Source organism: Oncorhynchus gorbuscha, linkage group LG25 (genome assembly GCF_021184085.1).
Source record: "Oncorhynchus gorbuscha isolate QuinsamMale2020 ecotype Even-year linkage group LG25, OgorEven_v1.0, whole genome shotgun sequence".
NCBI classification, from domain to species: domain Eukaryota; kingdom Metazoa; phylum Chordata; class Actinopteri; order Salmoniformes; family Salmonidae; genus Oncorhynchus; species Oncorhynchus gorbuscha.
In genome coordinates this window covers 6748394-6768334 of record NC_060197.1, presented here as the reverse complement: position 1 = coordinate 6768334, position 19941 = coordinate 6748394, and the positions used below count along the sequence as shown (strand labels likewise).

Below are 19941 nucleotides of genomic sequence, written 5' to 3'. Positions count from 1 at the left end.
TGTGTGTGTGTGTGTGTGTCTGCAGGCTGGGGTCAGGGTCTTACAGGGATCACCAGCTGTTCTAGGTCAGGCAAATGTGAGACTCCACAAAAGATCAGGTAACCCTCACACTACGCTGACGCTCACCCCCTACCACTCCCCCCCTAACCCCCTTCCACCTGGGATTAGAGTCAGTCTCAGGCGGCTGAGAGAAAGAGAGACCAATCTAAAAAGAGAGAGACAAGACAGTCAGCTCCAGAATAGCATTTTATTTTACAAATGAAATGCAGGAGGGACAGAACTCACTTCAGGAAAGGGACATATGGGAGGGGGCCGGAAGGCAAGACAAGGCAGACACGGTGGGGTGGGGGGGGTCAGACACCCCCAGACACACACAAGCGGAATCATCTGTGCAGTCAATAAGCACATGCTGTCCTTCGATCATCATCATCGATCATCACTCTGATTAATTGTAATCAACGATAGTAGCATTCCAGGACACTCTGTAATAACTGTCCCAAATCAATGGAGTTGAATCACATTCTAGTGAGCGTTATGGAAACACAGATGCTGAGACGGGGGAGAGATTTTTTATATATATTTATTTTAATGTAACCTTTATTTAACTAGGCAAGTCAGTTAAGAACAAATTCTTACTTACAATGACAGCCTACCGAGGAACAGTGGATTAACTGCCTTGTTCAGGGGCAGAACGACAGATTTGAACCTTGTCAGCTCGGGGATGCTATCCAGCAACCTTTCGGTTACTGGCCCAACGCTCTAACCCACTAGGCTACCTGCCGCTCCAGATGCAGTGGTACAATCTCCATGGAAACATTTACAGATGTACACAAGACAGAACCAAAACGTTCTGACACAGCAGACCATTCAGATCAGAGATACATGTAGTAGATAGGGAGTTACAGACACACGCGGAACAGATTTCATAGTAGGTGCAGTAGAGGTGGCACGAGGTAGTACAACACTTTACCTCAATAATCACCCAGTTATCATCCCCTCATCAGATGAGCACTTGACGAGACCACTGGGGAAATAAGCACTGTGAATGTGGTTCATTAGTGGATGGGGATGAATTTCATTTCACAGCAATCCACTGCCTGACCATATTCATCTCTCAAATAAAAACATAACATGTTAAAATATTTCCAAATCTGGTAGTCTAGTCCATTTAACAAGGTCAACTATGTCCACCCTTCTCTCTGAAGTCTCCGTCTGCTCATTGGTTGCTGTAGGTTGAGTGACAGGTGTTTCAGCCAACACATCTTTGCAGTTATAGGGCCCTTCCTAGTGAGGCGGGGAGTGCGTAGAAATGCAGACTCAGAGAGGCAGACCAGAAATAAAACAGTAATAATAAAAATAGCTTTGCCCTGCTCTCTTTGAAATGTACTTCTCCTTTTACAGCGTGGTGTGTATGTGTGCAGTAACATCTGTGTGTGTGTGTGTATATATATATATAGTAACATCTTACATTCAGCCCTCAGTCAGTGATTCAGTACCTGAGCATTCTGCCCTGGGCTGCAGTGCACACGTTCAATAGAGCAACCACACACCAGACTCTGCCTGTCAATACAGGAGTCATATAGGGAGTGATGTGGTAAAAATTATAATAATCATTTAGCTAAATCAGGCTTTTTGACTCAGACATCTATGCTAAACTGTTAGAGCAACGTGAACATACCACGGAAAGGTACTGGTCAATAGTTAGAGAAAATATAATGGATGCTATAACCAAGTCTCTCTGCCTCCAATAGCTACAGGGGATCCTTAGGGTTAAACTGAAGACCTTGTGACGGTGAGGTCAGAGTTTGTCTTGTGGTTCTGGTACCTGAGTACAGGAGAGCGGCCACAGGGGGATTGTGGGTAAAGTATGGATGCATGGGTGGAGGAGTGGAACATAAAGTGGTGTAGTGCTCTTCTTAAAACTCACAAACACAAGTCAGACTTCGCATACACACAATGCTTCCTCACTCACCCAATCATGCACACACACTCACAAACACCGATGAAGACATGACAGAGACCCATGGAGCCAAGGAATGGACAGCCGCAATAAATAACCCAGGAGTGGGGTCAGACATAAATACAGGAGCCAGTCTGTCCATAACTATTCTGTTCAAAGCTCCGTAAAGCAGGAGGGTTTAGACGCTAGTCCTTCTCACATGTCTGTCCATCAGGCAGCGAACGCTTCTCTCCCTCATCCTCTTCTCCGCTGTCTCCAAACGTCTGCTCCTCCATGTTGGCGAAGGTATATGAACATGCTGCCACCTGGGCAGCGAGGGCGGAATTAAAGCTGAGCGCCGCAGAGCCGTGTAGTTCCGTCAGCCTGTCCATTACCGTGATGGTGGGGACCCGGGGCTGCAATAGGTCGGGCCCATTCAGTCCCGCCCCCTCGTCAGGCAGCCCGTCGTATTGGTAGAGCGCCTTGCTCGTCCCGGCTGGGACAGAAGCCCAACCTTCACCCTCCTCCCCCTTTTCCTCCGCCTCACCACAGCAGAACTCTGTAAGTGCTTTTTCCTCTGCCTCTGTGAGGGGGCGCTCGTCCCTGATCCAGTCTTCTTCCTCGTTGTTCAGCCTTTCCGATAGGTGGTTTCCCTCGGCGACACCTGGATTGGCTACGCCCGCAAGGGTCAGAGCGTCCAATGGGTCGGAGGGCATCTGATATTCTATAGAATTTTCCGCGGAAACGATAGGCATCACCGCCGCTAAGAGACAAAAGAAACACATCATTAAATGATCACATGAAATGAGAGAAAGAGAGAACTGAAGGAGCGGCAGAGGCTGAGAGGTGCATTGTAGGTAAGCGGAGCGAGACCTTGGTCGTTGAAGAGCAGCTGTTTCCACTTCCTCCTCTCGCCCTCGGACGCCCGCTGGCCCAGCACGGCTTTGAGCTCCGATAGGACGCGCCGAGACTCCTCCCTCTCCCGCCGCTGGCGCTCTCGTTCCTCGGGAGACAGCATGTCAACCACCGACCCCGCCCACCCGTTCTCATCCTCTGAGTCTGACACGTACGCTTCCAGCTCCTGGCCAATCAGAGGGCAGGAAAGACCCATTACACAGAAAGACACTAATGGCACCTAGTTGAATGTGTGTGTGTGTGTGTGTGTAGATCCACAGTGAGTGGTGAGGTTCAGTACCTGCTCCTCAGGCACAGGGTCCCTGTCCAGGATGAGGGTGTAGGTTGGGGCAGGTGTACATGGCACAGGAGGGAGACACTGCTCTGGACCATCAGGAGTTCCTGAAAGAGAAAGGATTGATAGAATGTATTACACACACATACAGGTAGGTGTACACACACACACACTCAAATGGAGTGTGTGTGCACACAACTTGCTCCCTGCTCCCAAAGAGTAGACCTCTAAAATGTGCTGAAACAGTCTGTGGTGAAACTAGGCCATTGTTCCCTCCCTCCCTTCCCTGCGAGGTCTGGTTCTAATCCTATATTTGAAGGAGCCACTTCCTCACTGACTCTGAATAGTCTCTAGGCTGGGCGGGGGGGAGGAAGTACTGACCAAAAATAACCCTTCCACTGTAACCATGGAAACCTGGGGAAGGGGGGGGGCAGTATTCAGACCCAATATCAGGGCCTGTCAGCTCTCAACTGGTCAGCTGCGCTAACTACCTAAGCCTAATAAAGGTAGTGTGTGTTCTTCACCTGGGCAGGTGTTAGCTCTCCTCAGCATGCGCTCCACTTGGCCCACGGTGTCCTCCCAGCATCCGGCGCTGGCCTGCATGTGGGGCTGCAGGTGGCCGAGACGCTCCTGGAGGTCCTGGTAGCCCTCCACAGTCACCTCCACCGACTCTTTCGTCACCATCAGCTTCTCCAGGTCATCCTCCAGGATAATCATCCTAGTGGGGGGAAGAGGTGAGATTAGGGTTTGGGGAGGAGGGGTTAGGGGAGGAGGAGTGAGGGGAGGATGGGGTGAGGGGGTAAGGAAAGGGGGCTAAAGGCATCCGCATGCTTTCCAGCCGAAACAGAGTTTGTGCATATATTATGACTACATTTTGTGACGCTTTAGTTGGTTTTGGACTTCAGCACACAACATCTTTTCTCAAGGCAAGCCAAAGTCGGTATTACATCCCTTCGTCAGAGATTGTTGACCAATAGGGATTCTTCAATGAAGTTTCTGTTGTCATTCAATGAGAGACAACTTGTTTTCATGGACATTTTTTCATTGAGAAATACTGCACCAAACATCTTAGTTAGATGTAAAATTGTGTGACTAAGATCTCCTCTGCAAAAACGTCATAATTAATGACACATTATTGAGTTATCTTACATTAATTCAGACTATTTTGAGGAAGTGTATACTGGCTACGGCATCCAAAATGGACAAACAATACTATAGCTGATTTTTTCCCGTTTTTCAAGCAAAGGTTCTTGAAGGGAGTACACGAGCACTCTCGTTCGTTTCACGCCAGCCGAACTGAAGCATACTGACGCCTTTAGACTGAGGGGTGAGGAGGGTATGGAGTAACAGGTGTTAGGGTTAGGAGGGCGAGGGTTGAGTAAGGGGTTAGGTTTGACTCACTCGTTGAGCAGGGCCCTGAGATGCAGCTGCAGGCTGCGTACAGACGTGTGCAGTGTGTTGAGCTCTCTGCATTTCTGCTGAGCGCGCCCCACCCTGTCCGAGCCCTGCGTCCGGCTCTGCGTCTCAAAGTACCGGTGGAACTCGTAGCTACGCTGCATGTCGCTCAGGCAACCGGCCAGGGCACCGTGGAGAGGCTGTGTCACCGTGGCAACAGAGCGGTGTATGGGCGGAGGAGGGGTTTCACCTTTAACACAGTCTTCCCTGGGCTCCTCCAGTCGTCGTGGTGACAGCAGCAGGGCCAATCGGCGGAAACATTCTGAGCTCTGCCCCACCCACAACTGGAACAGCACCTGGAGGACGGCAAGCCCACAGGGACAAACAGAGTAGCTAACACCCTCACTCTGAAAATGCCCCTCATTTCACCTATCGACCTGCGTCTAAATGATCTCTTCCTTGTATCTTTCTCAAACTTTATTTGCCACAAGCGCCGAAAACAAGTGTAGACTTTACAGTGAAATGCTTACTTACAAGCCCCTAACCAACAGTGCAGTTCAAGAAGAAGAAAATATTGACCAAGTAGGCTAAAAATAAAAAGTAATAATAAAAACACAATAAGAATAACGAGGCTATATACTGGGGGGCACCAGTACCACCATAGTCCCTGTGCCCAAAGAAGCGACCTCTGTGGATCTGTATGCGAATTGGAGTGGGTCTAGGGTGTCTGGGAGGATGCTGTTGATGTGAGCCATGACCAGCCTTTCAAAGCACTTCATGGCTACTGATGTGAGTGGCACGGGGCGGTAATCATTTAGGCAGGTTACCTTTGCTTCCTTAGGCACAGGGACTATGGTGGTCTGCTTGAAACATGTAGGTACTACAGACTCAGTCAGAGGAAGATGTCAGTGAAGACACTTGACAGTTGGTCCGTGCATGCTTTGAGTACACGTCCGGGTAATCCATCTGGCCCAGCGGCTTTGTGAATGTTGACCTGTTTAAAAGGTTTTGTTCACATCGGCTACAGAGAGCGTTATCACACAGTTATCCAGAACAGCTGGTGCTCTCGTTCATGCTTCAGTGTTGCTTGCCTCGAAGCAAGCATAAAAATGCATTTAGCTCGCGTCACTGGGCAGCTCATGTCTGGGTTTCCCTTCGTAGTCGGTAATAGTTTTCAAACCCTGACACATCCGACGGGTGTCAGAGCCAGTGTAGTAGGATTCAATCTTAATCCTGTATTGACGGTTTGCTTGTTTGATGGTTCGTCTGAGGGCATAGCAGGATTTCTTATAAGTGTCCAGATTAGTCTCCCGCTCCTTGAAAGTGGCAGCTCTAGCCTTTAGCTTGATGCAGATGTTGCCTGTAATCCATGGCTTCTGGTTGGGATATGTACGTAGTCACCGTGGGGACGAAGTCGTCGATGCACTTATTGATGCAGCCAATGACTGAGGGGGTGTAGTCCTTAATGCCATTGTCTGTGCTAGCAAAACACAGTCCTGTAGTCAGTGTTGCCAACTCCTCAGTAAGGAAAGTAGCTATTGGCTGTCCTAAAAGTAGCTAAATGACATCACCTAATTAGCATATTTAGCCATGTAATTGTGATGGACGCTGTAGTAGAGAGGAATAACGTCATGGGAGAGACAAAAAAACATGAGTAAAAAACACCCTAAATATGTTTAGAACTACAAATGAGCAAGCTGCAGAGAGTGGCACACACAGCGAATAAGAACCAGATATTTGAGGCCAAACTCTTCCTTCAGCACTTTATGGACCCCATTGTTAATCCCCGTCATAACAGAGGCATTGTCAGTCCCTATCCCCAGGAGTTTCTCTTTTTTAAGACAACACTTCGAGGAAAGCCACAACAGCACGGGCTATAGATTTGGCATCTCCTCCCTCCAACTCAACAAGCCCCAGACATGTTGATACAATTGTCTGCTTGGTGTCACTAATGTACCTTACCACAATCCCCAGCTACATAGAAACCCTTACATCCGTGGACTCACCGAGGAGGAGGCTGAAACGCTGGTCACCAACATCTGCGACCAACTTTTTAAGAAAGTATGGTGCTAGAACATCATTAATAATTTCTGTGCATTTTGAAGTGGATAGCAGCAGTGGAGTCTGAGAAAGCAGCTCTACATGCTTCTCCAATGTGATCACATGCCAGCATGGAACAGTGTTCAGCGATAGCTAATGCCATTGTGGCCTCAGCCTTTTTTGCAGATTGAATTTTTTAAAACCATAAATGGCTGCTTGTTTTGGGTGGAACTGTTATAAGGCTTTGCCATTTGAGTATGTTTTTGAGTTGTCATGTGTTTTTTTACATCACTACGTTTGGCGTAGAAATCAGCCTTACAATACAGGCAGTGTGCCCATGTATCATCTTCAATATTCTATTTTATTATTTCACCATTATTTAACCAGGTAGGCAAGTTGAGAACAAGTTCTCATTTACAATTGCGACCTGGCCAAGATAAAGCAAATCAGTTTGACACATACAACAACAACAAGAGTTACACATGGAGTAAAATAAACGTACAGTCAATAATACAGTAGAAAAATAAGTCTATATACAAAGTGAGCAAATGAGCTGAGATAAGGGAGGTAAAGGCAAAAAAAAGGCCATGGTGGCAAAGTAGATACAATATAGCAAGTAAAACTCTGGAATGGTGGATTTGCAGTGGACAAATGTGCAAAGTAAGAGATAAATAAACAGCTTCAACCAGCCTTTAAATTCAGGGTTCAATTCCCACTCCTTTCTGTATTTTTGAGTGTACAGTTTAGACAGACATGATGAGCTAGCCAGCTAGATGTTTAGCTTATGTCACACAGGCACACACACAGTGGACAAGGTGAGTAAGTGACTGACGCTGTGTGAGTCGAATGCAGTGATATATTTTAGACAATAAACATTCTACATTTACATCCCGCCCTGAATGTAAGCGGGATCAGGGAGGGATCAGCCAGCGACGGCTTCCCGCATGCGAGATTCATTTGCAGTCTGGACGCGGAGGGGTGAACATCTCCTGCTCTGACTGCAGCTGGGAGGGCCTGCTAAGCGAAGAATGGGCCACCTGTGAGTGCTTTGGGAAGGGGGTGAGGCCCACGGCTGCACCCGCTGCTCATTGAGAAGAGTAAGAACGATACGTGCTTTCACATCAGTCTCCAAAAGTCTCCAATAACACCAGAAAAAGTTGCCAAATATGTCGCTAGTCGATTCTTTGAAAATGTGTCGCTAGAGGGGTCTGAATACTCGCAAAATATAGCGATAGAGTCGCTTAGTTGGCAACACTGCCTGTAGTGTAGCATCCGCGTCATCTGACCAGTTCCGTATTAAGCGAGTCACTGGTACTTCCTGCTTTAGTTTTTGCTTGTAAGCAGGAATCAGGAGGAGAGAATTGTAGTCTGATTTGCCAAATGGAGGGCGGGGAGAGCTTTGTATGCATCTCTGTGTGTGGAGTAAATGTGGGCTAGGATTTCTTTCCCCCCCTGGTTGCACATGTGACATGCTGGTAAAAATTTGGTAAAACTGATTTAAGTTCGCATGCATTAAAGTCCCCAGCCACTAGGAGCACCGCTTCTGGGTGAGCATTTTCTTCTTTGCTTATGGCCTTATAGAGTTGGTTGAGTGCGGTCCTAGTGCCAGCTTCGCTTTGTGGTGGTAAATAGACGGATACGAATAATACAGATGAGAACTCTCTTGGTAGATAGTGTGGTCGACAACTGATCATAAGGTACTCTACCTCAGGTGAGCAATACCTTGACTTCTTTAATATAAGACATCGCACACCAGCTGTTATTGACAAAAAGACACACAACCCCACCCTTCGTCTTACCAGGGGTAGCGTCTCTTTTCTGCCGGTGCATGGAAAATCACGCCAGCTCTATATGGTCTGTTTCTTCGTTCAGCCTTGTCTCCGTGAAACATAGGATGTTACAGTTTTTAATGTCCCGGTAGGATAATCTTAATAATAGGTCATCAATTTTATTTTCTAACGATTGCACGTTAGCAAGGAGAATGGAAGGCATTGGGAGTTTACTCACTCGCCTCCAGCTTCTCAGAAGGATCCCCGATCTGCGTACCCTTTTCTTCACGCAAAAGGCGTGGATCTGGGCCTGTTCCAGTGAAAGCAGGATATCCTTCTTGCCGGACTCGCTATCTATATAAAAGCAAGTTCTCTATCCCAAATCTAACCCAATCTCGTCCGTCCGTCCGTCTTACCTTGAGGGCAGGGAGGCTGTAGTCATCGGTGAGCTCCTGTGCCTCCTCGTCAGTCAGGTGCTCTGTCCCCAGGCCCATCCCCAGCTCCTTCAGGGGCACCGCAGACACGTAGTTGGTCACATTGTCGATCTCAGAGTTCAGGGGGTACGTGGGTACGAGTTAAGGAGCCATCAGCTCACAGATTGACACTCATATATTAAATGACCCGCCAAACTGGTCAAACAGAATATATCCTCTAACACACATTCACTCAAGTGTAACACTAAAGGGGTTACAGATAGAAATCAATATTTAGTGCTTGCATTGTTTAATTCCTGCATAAGTTGAGTCTGGCAATAACCCCCCCCCCCCTCTCTCTGAGTGTGTGTGTGTGAAGGATATGCTTTGAGCATGTGGCACGTGGCTCGGCGGGAGGCTCTGAAGGCCGAACGGAGTGCACGATACACCGCCTTCCGCAGGCCAATCAACTGCTGCCCCCGTGGCCCTGCCCCCAGCCCCGCCCTACTAAAGGAGCTGGCCGCACTCACCCTGTCGAGCAGACTTGACAAGTGAAATGTGATACAACTGTGCAGACGTCCCAGAAAGGCAGGTAAGCACACGCAACACGACATGCTAACAACATGCTAATAACACGTTTATGACTGAGACAACAGGACAGGCTAACAGCATACGACACGGTTATGACAAAATGCTATCACAAAACAAACAAATACGAATACAGTGACAATGCTGTCCTACCGACAATACTACAGAGACTGAACAGTGAAACAGAGAGTAGGGTGGGGAGGAACGGGCTGTGGAACAGGCAGGTAAAGGTAAAAAGTGGGCCCTTCAGGTAATGATAAACTAAGATAATAATAGGTACTAGCCTAAGTGCTAACCTTATAGTTGGGTAGATAAAAGTGCTAGTGTGTGAAAGTGGACAGTAACGTTAAGGACAGAGTATGAAACTCACAGCAGGGTTAGCATGCACACTTACAACACGAGTAGGAAGGTGAGGATGCACACTACCACTATGGATGAAGTAGATCAAATGGTCCACTTACAGGGTGAACCCTCGAGAGATGACCTCTGTCTCCTGTAGTAGTCTCAGGGACTTGCGGGCCAGGCTGGTCAGAGCCTTACTGTTCAGCACCATGGTCTGCAGCTCGGAGGCCTGGGCGTGTGCTGCTCTCTGCATCCTCCCCTGTCTCCACAGCCCCGCCCCTCGCAGCCCCACCCAGCCCATGACTGCAGCACACCACGGAATCACAGCCAGAGACCAGGCCCCGGCAGAGAGAGAGGACAGGCCTAGTAACACTGCAGCCAGGCCCACCAGCACAGCTACATCCCTGAGAGAGAAGAGAAAGAGAGAAAAAGAGAAAAAGAAAGAGAAAGAAAACCAAGACAGAAAGAGATGGGATGTTAGTATCTGCTGTGTGAACATGTAGATATTTATGTGTGTGTGTGTTTGTGACTAAGTTAGGATCTGTGTTTGGGGCGTACCACTGCGAGGGAGAGGCGAGGAGACGCGGGCAGGGCAGGGAGTTGTCTCGTCTGGGTGAGCCGGAGGGCGAGGCGCCCAGGGTGAGCAGGCTGGGGTCTAACAGCTCGATGAGCTCCACATCCTCCTGGAGCAACACATCCTGGTCCAGGATACACTGCACCGCGTACTGGCCAAACAAACAGTCCTATAGGGAGGGAGAGAGAGAAAGAGTGATTGGACACAGAGAGAACGAATATAAGAACATGTGTCTTTGGGATGAAGTCACTTAAAGTTCTATGGTTAGTCCCATGGTGACCCTTACCAGCTGCTGCTCCAGCCTATGGGCAGAGGCAGCCTGGTGGAACGGGCTCCGCCTCCACAAGGCATCAGCTAATCTCCATAGACGTCCTCCCTGCCAATAACAGAGGATGGGTCAGGGGGGAAGAGACAGGAGCTAATAAGGGGAACAGAGTAATCAACCAGGCATAATTCTGTAAATGAATAAGTCACACATCCTTCATACGAACAGCAGAAGACACAGCCTACTACATCTGTGAGAGCAAACTGGGGAATGAGCTCTGGCCATCAACTACAAATAATGCTCATAACACACACATTCCTAAGAAACATTTTCTTAATTCCAGGGCATATCCCAGGAAACAGGCTCTTTGAAACACCAACAATGAGTGACTGATTGTGTGTGTGTGTGTGTGTGTGTGTGTGTGTGTGTGTGTGTGTGTGTGTGTGTGTGTGTGTGTGTGTGTGTGTGTGTGTGTGTGTGTGTGTGTGTGTACCCCCCAACACACATAAACACCCTCCATTCCCCCCTAGTTGATAGTCTGCCAGGTTCCAATAGGAGATTCACTGTAAACAAACAAAGTAAACAGAAAGATATTCTAATCACTAGCATACAAACAGAGTAATTATGAGCATTCCAACTAAATTGTACAATTTGATATGCTGCTATTAACTAAACAATTCCCCAAAATATCTATATTAGAAATCCTGATCCCCTTCATTTAGCCATAATATAGTGTGAAGAGTGAGTGAATTAAAATGCCTACAGCGAGTCACACAATCTAGTGATGAGAATAGCTTATTTTCCTCACAGTATTTTCTATCCCTTGGGGAAAGTAGCAGTACTATCCCATAAAGTCATTGGTACGATCAGTATCAGACAACATCACCACTAAGGAGGCATATTTCAGGTTGAGTCCCAAATGGCAGCCTATTCCCTATATATAGTGTGCTATTTTTGACCCAGGCCTGTAGGGATTCAGTGTTCCAGCCAGGCTACAGTTGTTCATGAAGAAGTTTCCACTCGGTAAAGATCTAAGATCAGCTCACCCTCTCCCAATCCTAACATTAACCATTAGTGTGGAAAATGCAAAACTGAACCAAGATCAGCATCTATGGGCAACTTCACCCTTACTATTGATCCAGACTGGCTTGGGTGTGTTTTCTACCCTGAATGACTGTTATTGGGAGATTGGGACGCAGTGTGTTATTGGCCAGCAGGCTGCAGGGCTATTGATTATGGGTCTGAGTCGGAGCTGCAGGACTGGGTGTTCACGCTACACTAAACAACCAACCACAGCAGGAACAGAACATGGTATCTAAACCACCCCCCAGAGAGAGGGTAGTGTGTTGTGTGTTAGTCGTGAAAGGGGAGGCCCCTGTAGGCGTTTTCAGTCTCTACTACTCACTCATCTCAATCTTATATTCCCCATCCAAACATTAAGGCAGGAGACAGAGAAGGGCCACACAAAGAAACACAGACAGCGGAATGCAAACACAGTGACACAAACAACCAACACATCACTAGTAAGTACAGTTCATTTCCTGGTCCTGCTCTTTAGTATTCCACTGGCATCACCCAGGGGAACATTCTTGAGTCTTTGTGCTCCCCGTCTGCCGTGTGAGAGGATGGAAAAAAATACTCTGCAAAGACGTGTGTGAGAGAGAGAGACTGTGACATTTATGTATGTGTTCTAAATCTTATATCCATATTGCCATAAAACCTCAACGCTTGATCTTCTCTACATCTCACTCTCTTATGACTCCAGGATTTGACGGAGGAGACTAGGCAGGTTGGTGGTGAAGTTTTTATTGCAAATAAACTTCAACTGACCTCGTCCTGCCTTCTCTCTCTCTCTTCAGTTAGCCGTCTCGTCCTGCCTTCTCTCTCTCTCTTCAGTTAGCCGTCTCGTCCTGCCTTCTCTCTCTCTTCAGTTAGCCGTCTCGTCCTGCCTTCTCTCTCTCTTCAGTTAGCCGTCTCGTCCTGCCTTCTCTCTCTCTTCAGTTAGCCGTCTCGTCCTGCCTCTCTCTCTCTCTTCAGTTAGCCGTCTCGTCCTGCCTTCTCTCTCTCTCTTCAGTTAGCCGTCTCGTCCTGCCTTCTCTCTCTCTCTTCAGTTAGCCGTCTCGTCCTGCCTTCTCTCTCTCTCTTCAGTTAGCCGTCTCGTCCTGCCTTCTCTCTCTCTCTTCAGTTAGCCGTCTCGTCCTGCCTTCTCTCTCTCTCTTCAGTTAGCCGTCTCGTCCTGCCTTCTCTCTCTCTCTTCAGTTAGCCGTCTCGTCCTGCCTTCTCTCACTCTTCAGTTAGCCGTCTCGTCCTGCCTTCTCTCTCTCTTCAGTTAGCCGTCTCGTCCTGCCTTCTCTCTCTCTCTTCAGTTAGCCGTCTCGTCCTGCCTTCTCTCTCTCTCTTCAGTTAGCCGTCTCGTCCTGCCTTCTCTCTCTCTCTTCAGTTAGCCGTCTCGTCCTGCCTTCTCTCTCTCTCTTCAGTTAGCCGTCTCGTCCTGCCTTCTCTCACTCTTCAGTTAGCCGTCTCGTCCTGCCTTCTCTCTCTCTTCAGTTAGCCGTCTCGTCCTGCCTTCTCTCTCTCGCTTCAGTTAGCCGTCTCGTCCTGCCTTCTCTCTCTCTTCAGTTAGCCGTCTCGTCCTGCCTTCTCTCTCTTCAGTTAGCCGTCTCGTCCTGCCTTCTCTCTCTCTCTTCAGTTAGCTGTCTCGTCCTGCCTTCTCTCTCTCTCTCTTCAGTTAGCTGTCTCGTCCTGCCTTCTCTCTCTCTTCAGTTAGCCGTCTCGTCCTGCCTTCTCTCTCTCTTCAGTTAGCCGTCTCGTCCTGCCTTCTCTCTCTCTTCAGTTAGCCGTCTCGTCCTGCCTTCTCTCTCTCTCTTCAGTTAGCCGTCTCGTCCTGCCTTCTCTCCCTCTTCAGTTAGCCGTCTCGTCCTGCCTTCTCTCCCTCTTCAGTTAGCCGTCTCGTCCTGCCTTCTCTCTCTCTTCAGTTAGCCGTCTCGTCCTGCCTTCTCTCCCTCTTCAGTTAGCCGTCTCGTCCTGCCTTCTCTCTCTCTCTTCAGTTAGCCGTCTCGTCCTGCCTTCTCTCTCTCTTCAGTTAGCCGTCTCGTCCTGCCTTCTCTCCCTCTTCAGTTAGCCGTCTCGTCCTGCCTTCTCTCTCTCTTCAGTTAGCCGTCTCGTCCTGCCTTCTCTCTCTCTCTTCAGTTAGCCGTCTCGTCCTGCCTTCTCTCTCTCTCTTCAGTTAGCTGTCTCGTCCTGCCTTCTCTCTCTCTCTTCAGTTAGCTGTCTCTTCCTGCCTTCTCTCTCTCTCTCTTCAGTTAGCTGTCTCGTCCTGCCTTCTCTCTCTCTCTCTCTTCAGTTAGCTGTCTCGTCCTGCCTTCTCTCTCTCTCTCTTCAGTTAGCTGTCTCGTCCTGCCTTCTCTCTCTCTCTCTTCAGTTAGCTGTCTCGTCCTGCCTTCTCTCTCTCTCTTCAGTTAGCTGTCTCGTCCTGCCTCGGCTCTCTTCAGTTAGCTGTCTCGTCCTTCCTCGGCTCTCTTCAGTTAGCTGTCTCGTCCTTCCTCGGCTCTCTTTAGTTAACTGTCTTGTCCTGCCTCCTCTCTCTTCAGTTAGCGAGCAGGAAGTTGTGGCATAAAGAACCTTGTACTGTCTGGAAATATACACCAGGCAATCGTCCATGTTAACCCGCGCACACGCACACACTGCATCTCTATCTGGGCTACAGGATGTTGGACAAGGAATAACCATATCTTTGCCATTAACCCATAGGAATCCCCATCCAGTTGACTACTTGACTAATTGACTAATTGAAAATGGTGGATGATAGCAATGACCAATAACAATGGAAACGGGTGTTTAAACGAGTTATATCCATGATGAGTCCTCTATGAGAATAATTCCCATACGCTCCTCCGTATAACAGGCCTACAGAGAGGAAGCATGACACGGACGGACGGAAAGTTCCCGGAGGAGGCTAATGTGACATAATTTCCTGTCCCACACGGGGAAAAAAATAGAGAAACAGGAAAAGGAATGCACTCAGAGTCATGTGACCACGCGCTGGCCAGAACCCTGTCCCCCTACATAGAAATAGGGGTGTGTTCAAGATGTTTCAAACATTGCTTGAGGGCTCTAAAGATATTTAAATGACTGCATACTGTACAGTAGCTGGGTATCATTAGCAAAGCGCTATGATTGTGCATATGTATATTACAGTACATATCACACAAGCCACTCACACCACAGAGGCATACACATGTTCGCACAAGTAAAAACAAGGTCGGACAAATACATGTACACACTAACACGCAACAGCATGACCGTAGAAGACTTTAATGCACTCCAGATATCAGTAATCTAATTCAGCCACAGTGAATCAGAGAGCGCGAGAGGGAGCGTGAGAGAGGACAGAAAGACTCTTTTCCTTTTACAGAGGTTCCTAAACAGGACTAGGAATTCCCCTCAGCACTAATAGAGAAATTTGACCAAATAGACAGAGCCTATCCCTGGAATAGAGGACAGTAGTGTGTGTGTGTAGAACAGACAAATACCTTGCTCTGAATCTGTTGCTCTCTTTCCTCCATGATCCCTGTCTTGTCTGTCTGCCAGCCGTATATGAGTGTGAATGAGTGAGTGTGTGTGATATGTTTTCATTGTTTGGAATCAATAGCAGATGTAATTACTTTCTGTCTGCCTGCATGAATGTACAGGGAGTTGGTCAAGCACACACATACAACACCCCAAGGCTATGCGATCATAGTGGGGGTTCCTTATGGTAGCAGTGATGGGTGTGTGTGTGTGGGGGGGGGGGGGGTCACTCACTGTGGGTTTGGACAGGCTGTCCTGGAGGGAGGTCGTCCCCCCCTCTCCTCCTCCACACTCGTCCTCCTGAGACACTGTGGGACACGTCTCAAAGTCTGTGTGTCCTAGATCCTGCAGGTAGTGGAAGAGCGGAGAGTTCTGGAAAGAGAGAGAGGGGAGTGTGTGTAGAGAGAGCAAGATAAAGAGAGAAAGAGAGAGAGAGAGGGGGAAGAGAAAAAAAGAGTGTGAAAGGGTAGAAGGAGGATGGGAGAGGAGAGAGAGATTTAGACAAATGTCAGCTTATGTTCCTGCTCTTCCCAATTCTCTGTTACAGATGTCCCAAGATACAGGCAGCTGTTCTTAGAAGTGTCACAACCCAGCAGGCACTGCAAGTGGCAGGAAGACCATCCCTGGTCTGCTGTAGCGTTACGTTCCAATTACCGTCTGGACTCACACGCTCATTCTCCACCCTCCCTCCCATTCGCCTTGCCAATCCATGCAGATTTCTGTCACGCTCTTTCACACTTGACTTCCATACATAAACACAGAGACCTTGATGCTGCGGGCACAACAGCCACTCAGATGACAAACTAAGAAAGGAAATCATCTATTCTCTCTGCTCAAGTCTTGTTCGTCATGGGCAACTAATTGTATTACTGTGTGCAGCTGCTTGTTTTTTATTGATTAGCTATGGTTTTTTGGAAACATGGGACGAGTTAGCTAAGGGCTAAACTTAAGCTGAACAAAGATATGCTAATGTTAAAAGCCTAGAAGAGAACAGAACACCCTATGTATGTTAACTCACCCATCCCTAAACCTCCCCCTGGCCCTAAGCATCGTGCCTCTTTCAATACCCGTTTCTTACACCTAATCTGCTCCAAAGTCCATTATTTCAATCCAACAATGGAATTAAACACAAAAATCTAAAATCCTTGCATAAAAGAGCGTTCACCATGATCAAGTGTTAAAGCTCAGCTTAAAGTGGGACTGACTGGAAGTGTGTGTGTGTGTGTGTGTGTGTGTGTGTGTGTGTGTGTGTGTGTGTGTGTGTGTGTGTGTGTGTGTGTGTGTGTGTGTGTGTGTGTGTGTGTGTGTGTGTGTGTGTGTGTGTGTGTGTTTCCAGCAGGGATGAGCAAATCACTGTCCTGCATCACAGCATCCCAGGTCAGACTCCCACCTCAATCTCCCTACAATAGAGATGTGCAGCAGCAAAGTGGGCCTTTTGATCTCTACCTCTCCCCTGTTTGCCCCTAGAACAACGTACTGGCACTTGGCACTGGCATAACAACAATTTGCCCACAATTAAGAAATAATAACCAATTGTATGCTCTAATTTTACCAAGGCGACACCTGACCCAATTTCCAACCAGCTGCGGACACTCCTCATCCGTAGGATCAGAGAAAACGAAACATCTCCGTGCTTCTACATCTGGATAGCAAGTCATTTGCCTACCCTGATAGATCCACCTATATAATACGTTATCATGATTACACACCCCGATCCAAGCATGACATGATGGGCTAAAGTTACTCACTTGCATGATCGGACGGTATCGGGGGTGCACATGTTGACACATCAGGCTGTCAGACGTTTCGAACAACTAACGTTATTCCCTTACTACGTCGCATAAAGCACCACACACTCTCCACGCCAGCTATGATGATGAAACAGCACACTGTCCCATGATAAGAAAAGCTACTTAGCGGTCAGGCAGGATTGGCTAGACTACACGGCCAATTTAGCTCGGATTTATGTCTCAGCTAAGCAAAACGGGTGTGTAAACGCCAATGGGTAAACGTTTCTCATGGCCATGCTAATAAGCTAGCTAACGTTAGCGAGCAAGCTACTCTGACAGTCTGGTCAACCACGCCAATTTCATCACGCAGAATGAATCCGAAAACCTATACAAACTCGGGCTTGACACACGTAAACGGAACATATGCGCCCGAATAAAAACACAAACCTCAAATACCACATCTTCATCAAACTCCTCAGTCATTGCTCTCCGCCATCGATATGCAACCGTTACGCATTCTGGGATTGTAGTCGTTTATAAACGACAAGAAGTGAACATTTGAAGCAGTTGCTAACCCCTGTTTGCTGCACAAAACAAACTCCTCGGAAAAACAACATTTCCCACAATCCAAATCGCCCAAAACGCTTCCCGGAGAACCTCGGTGTTCGAGCAGCAGAGACAGGATCCTCCAGTGGTCACGCGGGGAAATGCAACGTCCTCAGCCGGGAGCGAGGAAAGGAAACAGCGCCGTGGACGAAACTCCAGAAAACTGGAAAAAGGGGGACTAGAGGAAACAGTTTATTCACGTTTCAGTCGGTGATATAAGCGGAATTTAGCTTCTTTTTATGTTGTTTACCTGGTGTTCTTTGAGAGTGACTGACAATGGCGCCTGAAAAAGAAAATTCACGAAATTCCGTGCGGTCCCATTGAACGCAAGTTTACTCATGGAGTAAAGAAAGGAGCAAGTCGGGAGTCATGAGCACAGGTTTGTTTCCTGGATGGCTAAGTAGTTGCATTTAGTCGACAAAGCAGTTTATTTGAGTGCGTTTGCAGTTAAGAGTATTACCGAGCAAATCCAGAAAAAAAAACTTTTACGTTATGTTACTTTAGCAGCAACATAGCTCAGCTTTCCCAGGTTATTACATTGTAATGACTGTTTTTCATAATGATAACGTTACCTCTCTGAAGGCATAGTGGTGGCAAAAATGAGCAGTTTTCACCCGCTCATGATTTAGGGAGAACAATCATTCTGGTTAGAATACTCCAACAAGAGTACATGCAACACAATTGATGCATCAGCCAAATGCGAAGAGAGAAAGAGAGCGTGTATGAGAGGGCAGATACATTCAGCTTCTTTGTGTAACATCTCTCCTCCTGTTTTGATGCAGTCAGATGCGCTATTGATTTTTTTTTCAAACTTTCAAACGTGGTTATATAACTTAAAGCAGCGATTGTCAACCACTAAACCGATGACTTTTCAATACGTTGAGGCAAAGGGGATTTGGCACTGAAGTTTACAGATTTTTTCCATGAGTAAATTAGCTAGAGGGTCATTCAGGCTTCATGTACATCCGCTCCGTGACTCCGCTTCTCGTGGTGTAGCACTCGCCCGGCCAGTCAGTAGCCCTGATCCAGCCCAGTCGAGCAGAAAACGAGGCCATATCATTTTGGCCATCTCATTATGGATAGCATATAGGACGCACATATTTCACAACACACACACACACAGCCATCTTCAAAATCAGTCAGTGCAATGAAATCGCCCAGGTCATACTCGGCAAAAGGTTCGACAACATTTTGAACCAGAGTGAACAAACAGACTAGGACACGGAGGACGAATGCAGCGAGATGACACGGGGTTCTACTTGGGTTGGTGCCATTGAAGCTGAAAACACATTTTCTTCACCGAACATAAACAAGCCAGACAACTCCGGTCTACGCAATGGTTCTCCCACAATTCACAGAACCTAAGGTCTGAACAAACGGAAATGTTAATAACGAAATATCAAGCTAGAAGACTGTTGGGTGATTCCTCACCAAACTAGAACAAAATAAAATGAATACCACGATTTGGGGGATTTTCACAAAATGTAATCCATATAATTGTTGACATATATTTGACATTTGTATCTTAAAGCATAATTGAGAAAAAATGAATTGAAGTTGGAATATTTGTGACTTTTTGACCTTAGCCGAAATGTATTTTTTCCCATTAGGTGCAATTTAGCAAAAGTTGGTGTCATATGAAGCTTTATGGCTTGCTCTGTAATATTAGTAGTCTTTTGATTTCAATAACACATTTCTTACATACAGTACCAATCAAAAGTTTGGACACACCTACTCATTCCAGGGGTTCCTTTATTTTTGACTATTTTCTACATTGTAGAATACTAGTGAAGACATCAAAACTATGAAATAACACATATGGAATCATGTAGTAATAAAAAATGTGTTAAACACATTTTTCAAAGTAGCCACCCTTTGCCTTGGTGACAGCTTTACACACGCTTGGCATTCTCTCAACCAGCTTCATGGGGTAGTCACCTGGAATGTATTTAAATTAACAGGTGTGCCTTGTTAAAAGTTAATTTGTGGAATTTATTTCCTTAATGTGTTTGAGCCAATCAGTTGTGTTGTGACAAGGTAGGGGTGGTATACAGAATATATCCCTATTTGGCAAAAGACCAAGTCCATATTATGGCAAGAACAGCTCAAGTAAGCAAAGAGAAATGACAGTCCATCTTTACTTTAACACATGAAGGTCAATCCAGAACATTTTGAAAGTTTCTTCAAGTGCAGTCGCAAAAGCCATCAAGCGATATGATTAAACTGGCTCTCATGAGGACCGCCACAGGAAAGAAATACCCAGAGTTACCTCTGCTGTAGAGTATACGTTCATTAAAGTTAACTGCACCTCAGATCGCAACCCAAATAAATGCTTCACAGAGTTCAAGTAACAGACACATCTCAAGATAAACTGTTCAGTTTCTGCAAAGAAACCACTACGAAAGGACAACAATAAGAAGAAGAGACTTTCTTGGGCCAAGAAACACGAGCAATGAACATAAGACCCGTGGAAATCTGTCCTTTGGTCTGATGAGTCCAAATATTAAATCCAACCGCTGTGT

At 47.0% G+C, this 19941-nt stretch overlaps 1 protein-coding gene across 5 annotated transcripts; it reads right to left on the bottom strand.

Annotated features, from left to right (window-relative positions):
* Positions 1 to 277: 277 nt before the first annotated feature.
* Positions 278 to 17455, bottom strand: LOC124014503 (vezatin-like). Of its 5 annotated transcripts, none has more exons than XM_046329580.1 (12): positions 17261 to 17455; positions 15318 to 15455; positions 10536 to 10625; positions 10234 to 10418; positions 9795 to 10079; positions 9130 to 9288; positions 8749 to 8896; positions 4530 to 4879; positions 3653 to 3846; positions 3135 to 3235; positions 2813 to 3020; positions 278 to 2702 (listed from the first exon to the last, which is right to left on the bottom strand). In XM_046329580.1, exons 1-12 carry the CDS (start codon positions 17294 to 17296, stop codon positions 2146 to 2148), a joined length of 2451 nt encoding a protein of 816 aa, XP_046185536.1. In that variant the 5' UTR covers positions 17297 to 17455; the 3' UTR covers positions 278 to 2145. The 5 variants fall into 5 exon arrangements, with proteins under 5 accessions (XP_046185536.1, XP_046185539.1, XP_046185535.1 ...); XM_046329583.1 differs by having other exon boundaries at positions 9130 to 9276; positions 17261 to 17454; XM_046329579.1 differs by lacking the exon at positions 17261 to 17455 and adding an exon at positions 16832 to 17204.
* Between the last annotated feature and the right edge of the window lie 2486 nt (positions 17456 to 19941).

Excerpts from the sequence above, each read along its gene's own strand:
- LOC124014503 (XM_046329579.1), bottom strand. The coding sequence starts at position 16,873 with ATGTGTCAACATGTGCACCCCCGATACCGTCCGATCATGCAA. Across the intron at positions 3,847-4,529 it reads CTCAGGGCCCTGCTCAACGA|GATGATTATCCTGGAGGATG; the intron begins GTGAGTCAAACC and ends TCCCCCCACTAG. Across the intron at positions 2,703-2,812 it reads GCTGCTCTTCAACGACCAAG|CGGCGGTGATGCCTATCGTT; the intron begins GTCTCGCTCCGC and ends TTTGTCTCTTAG.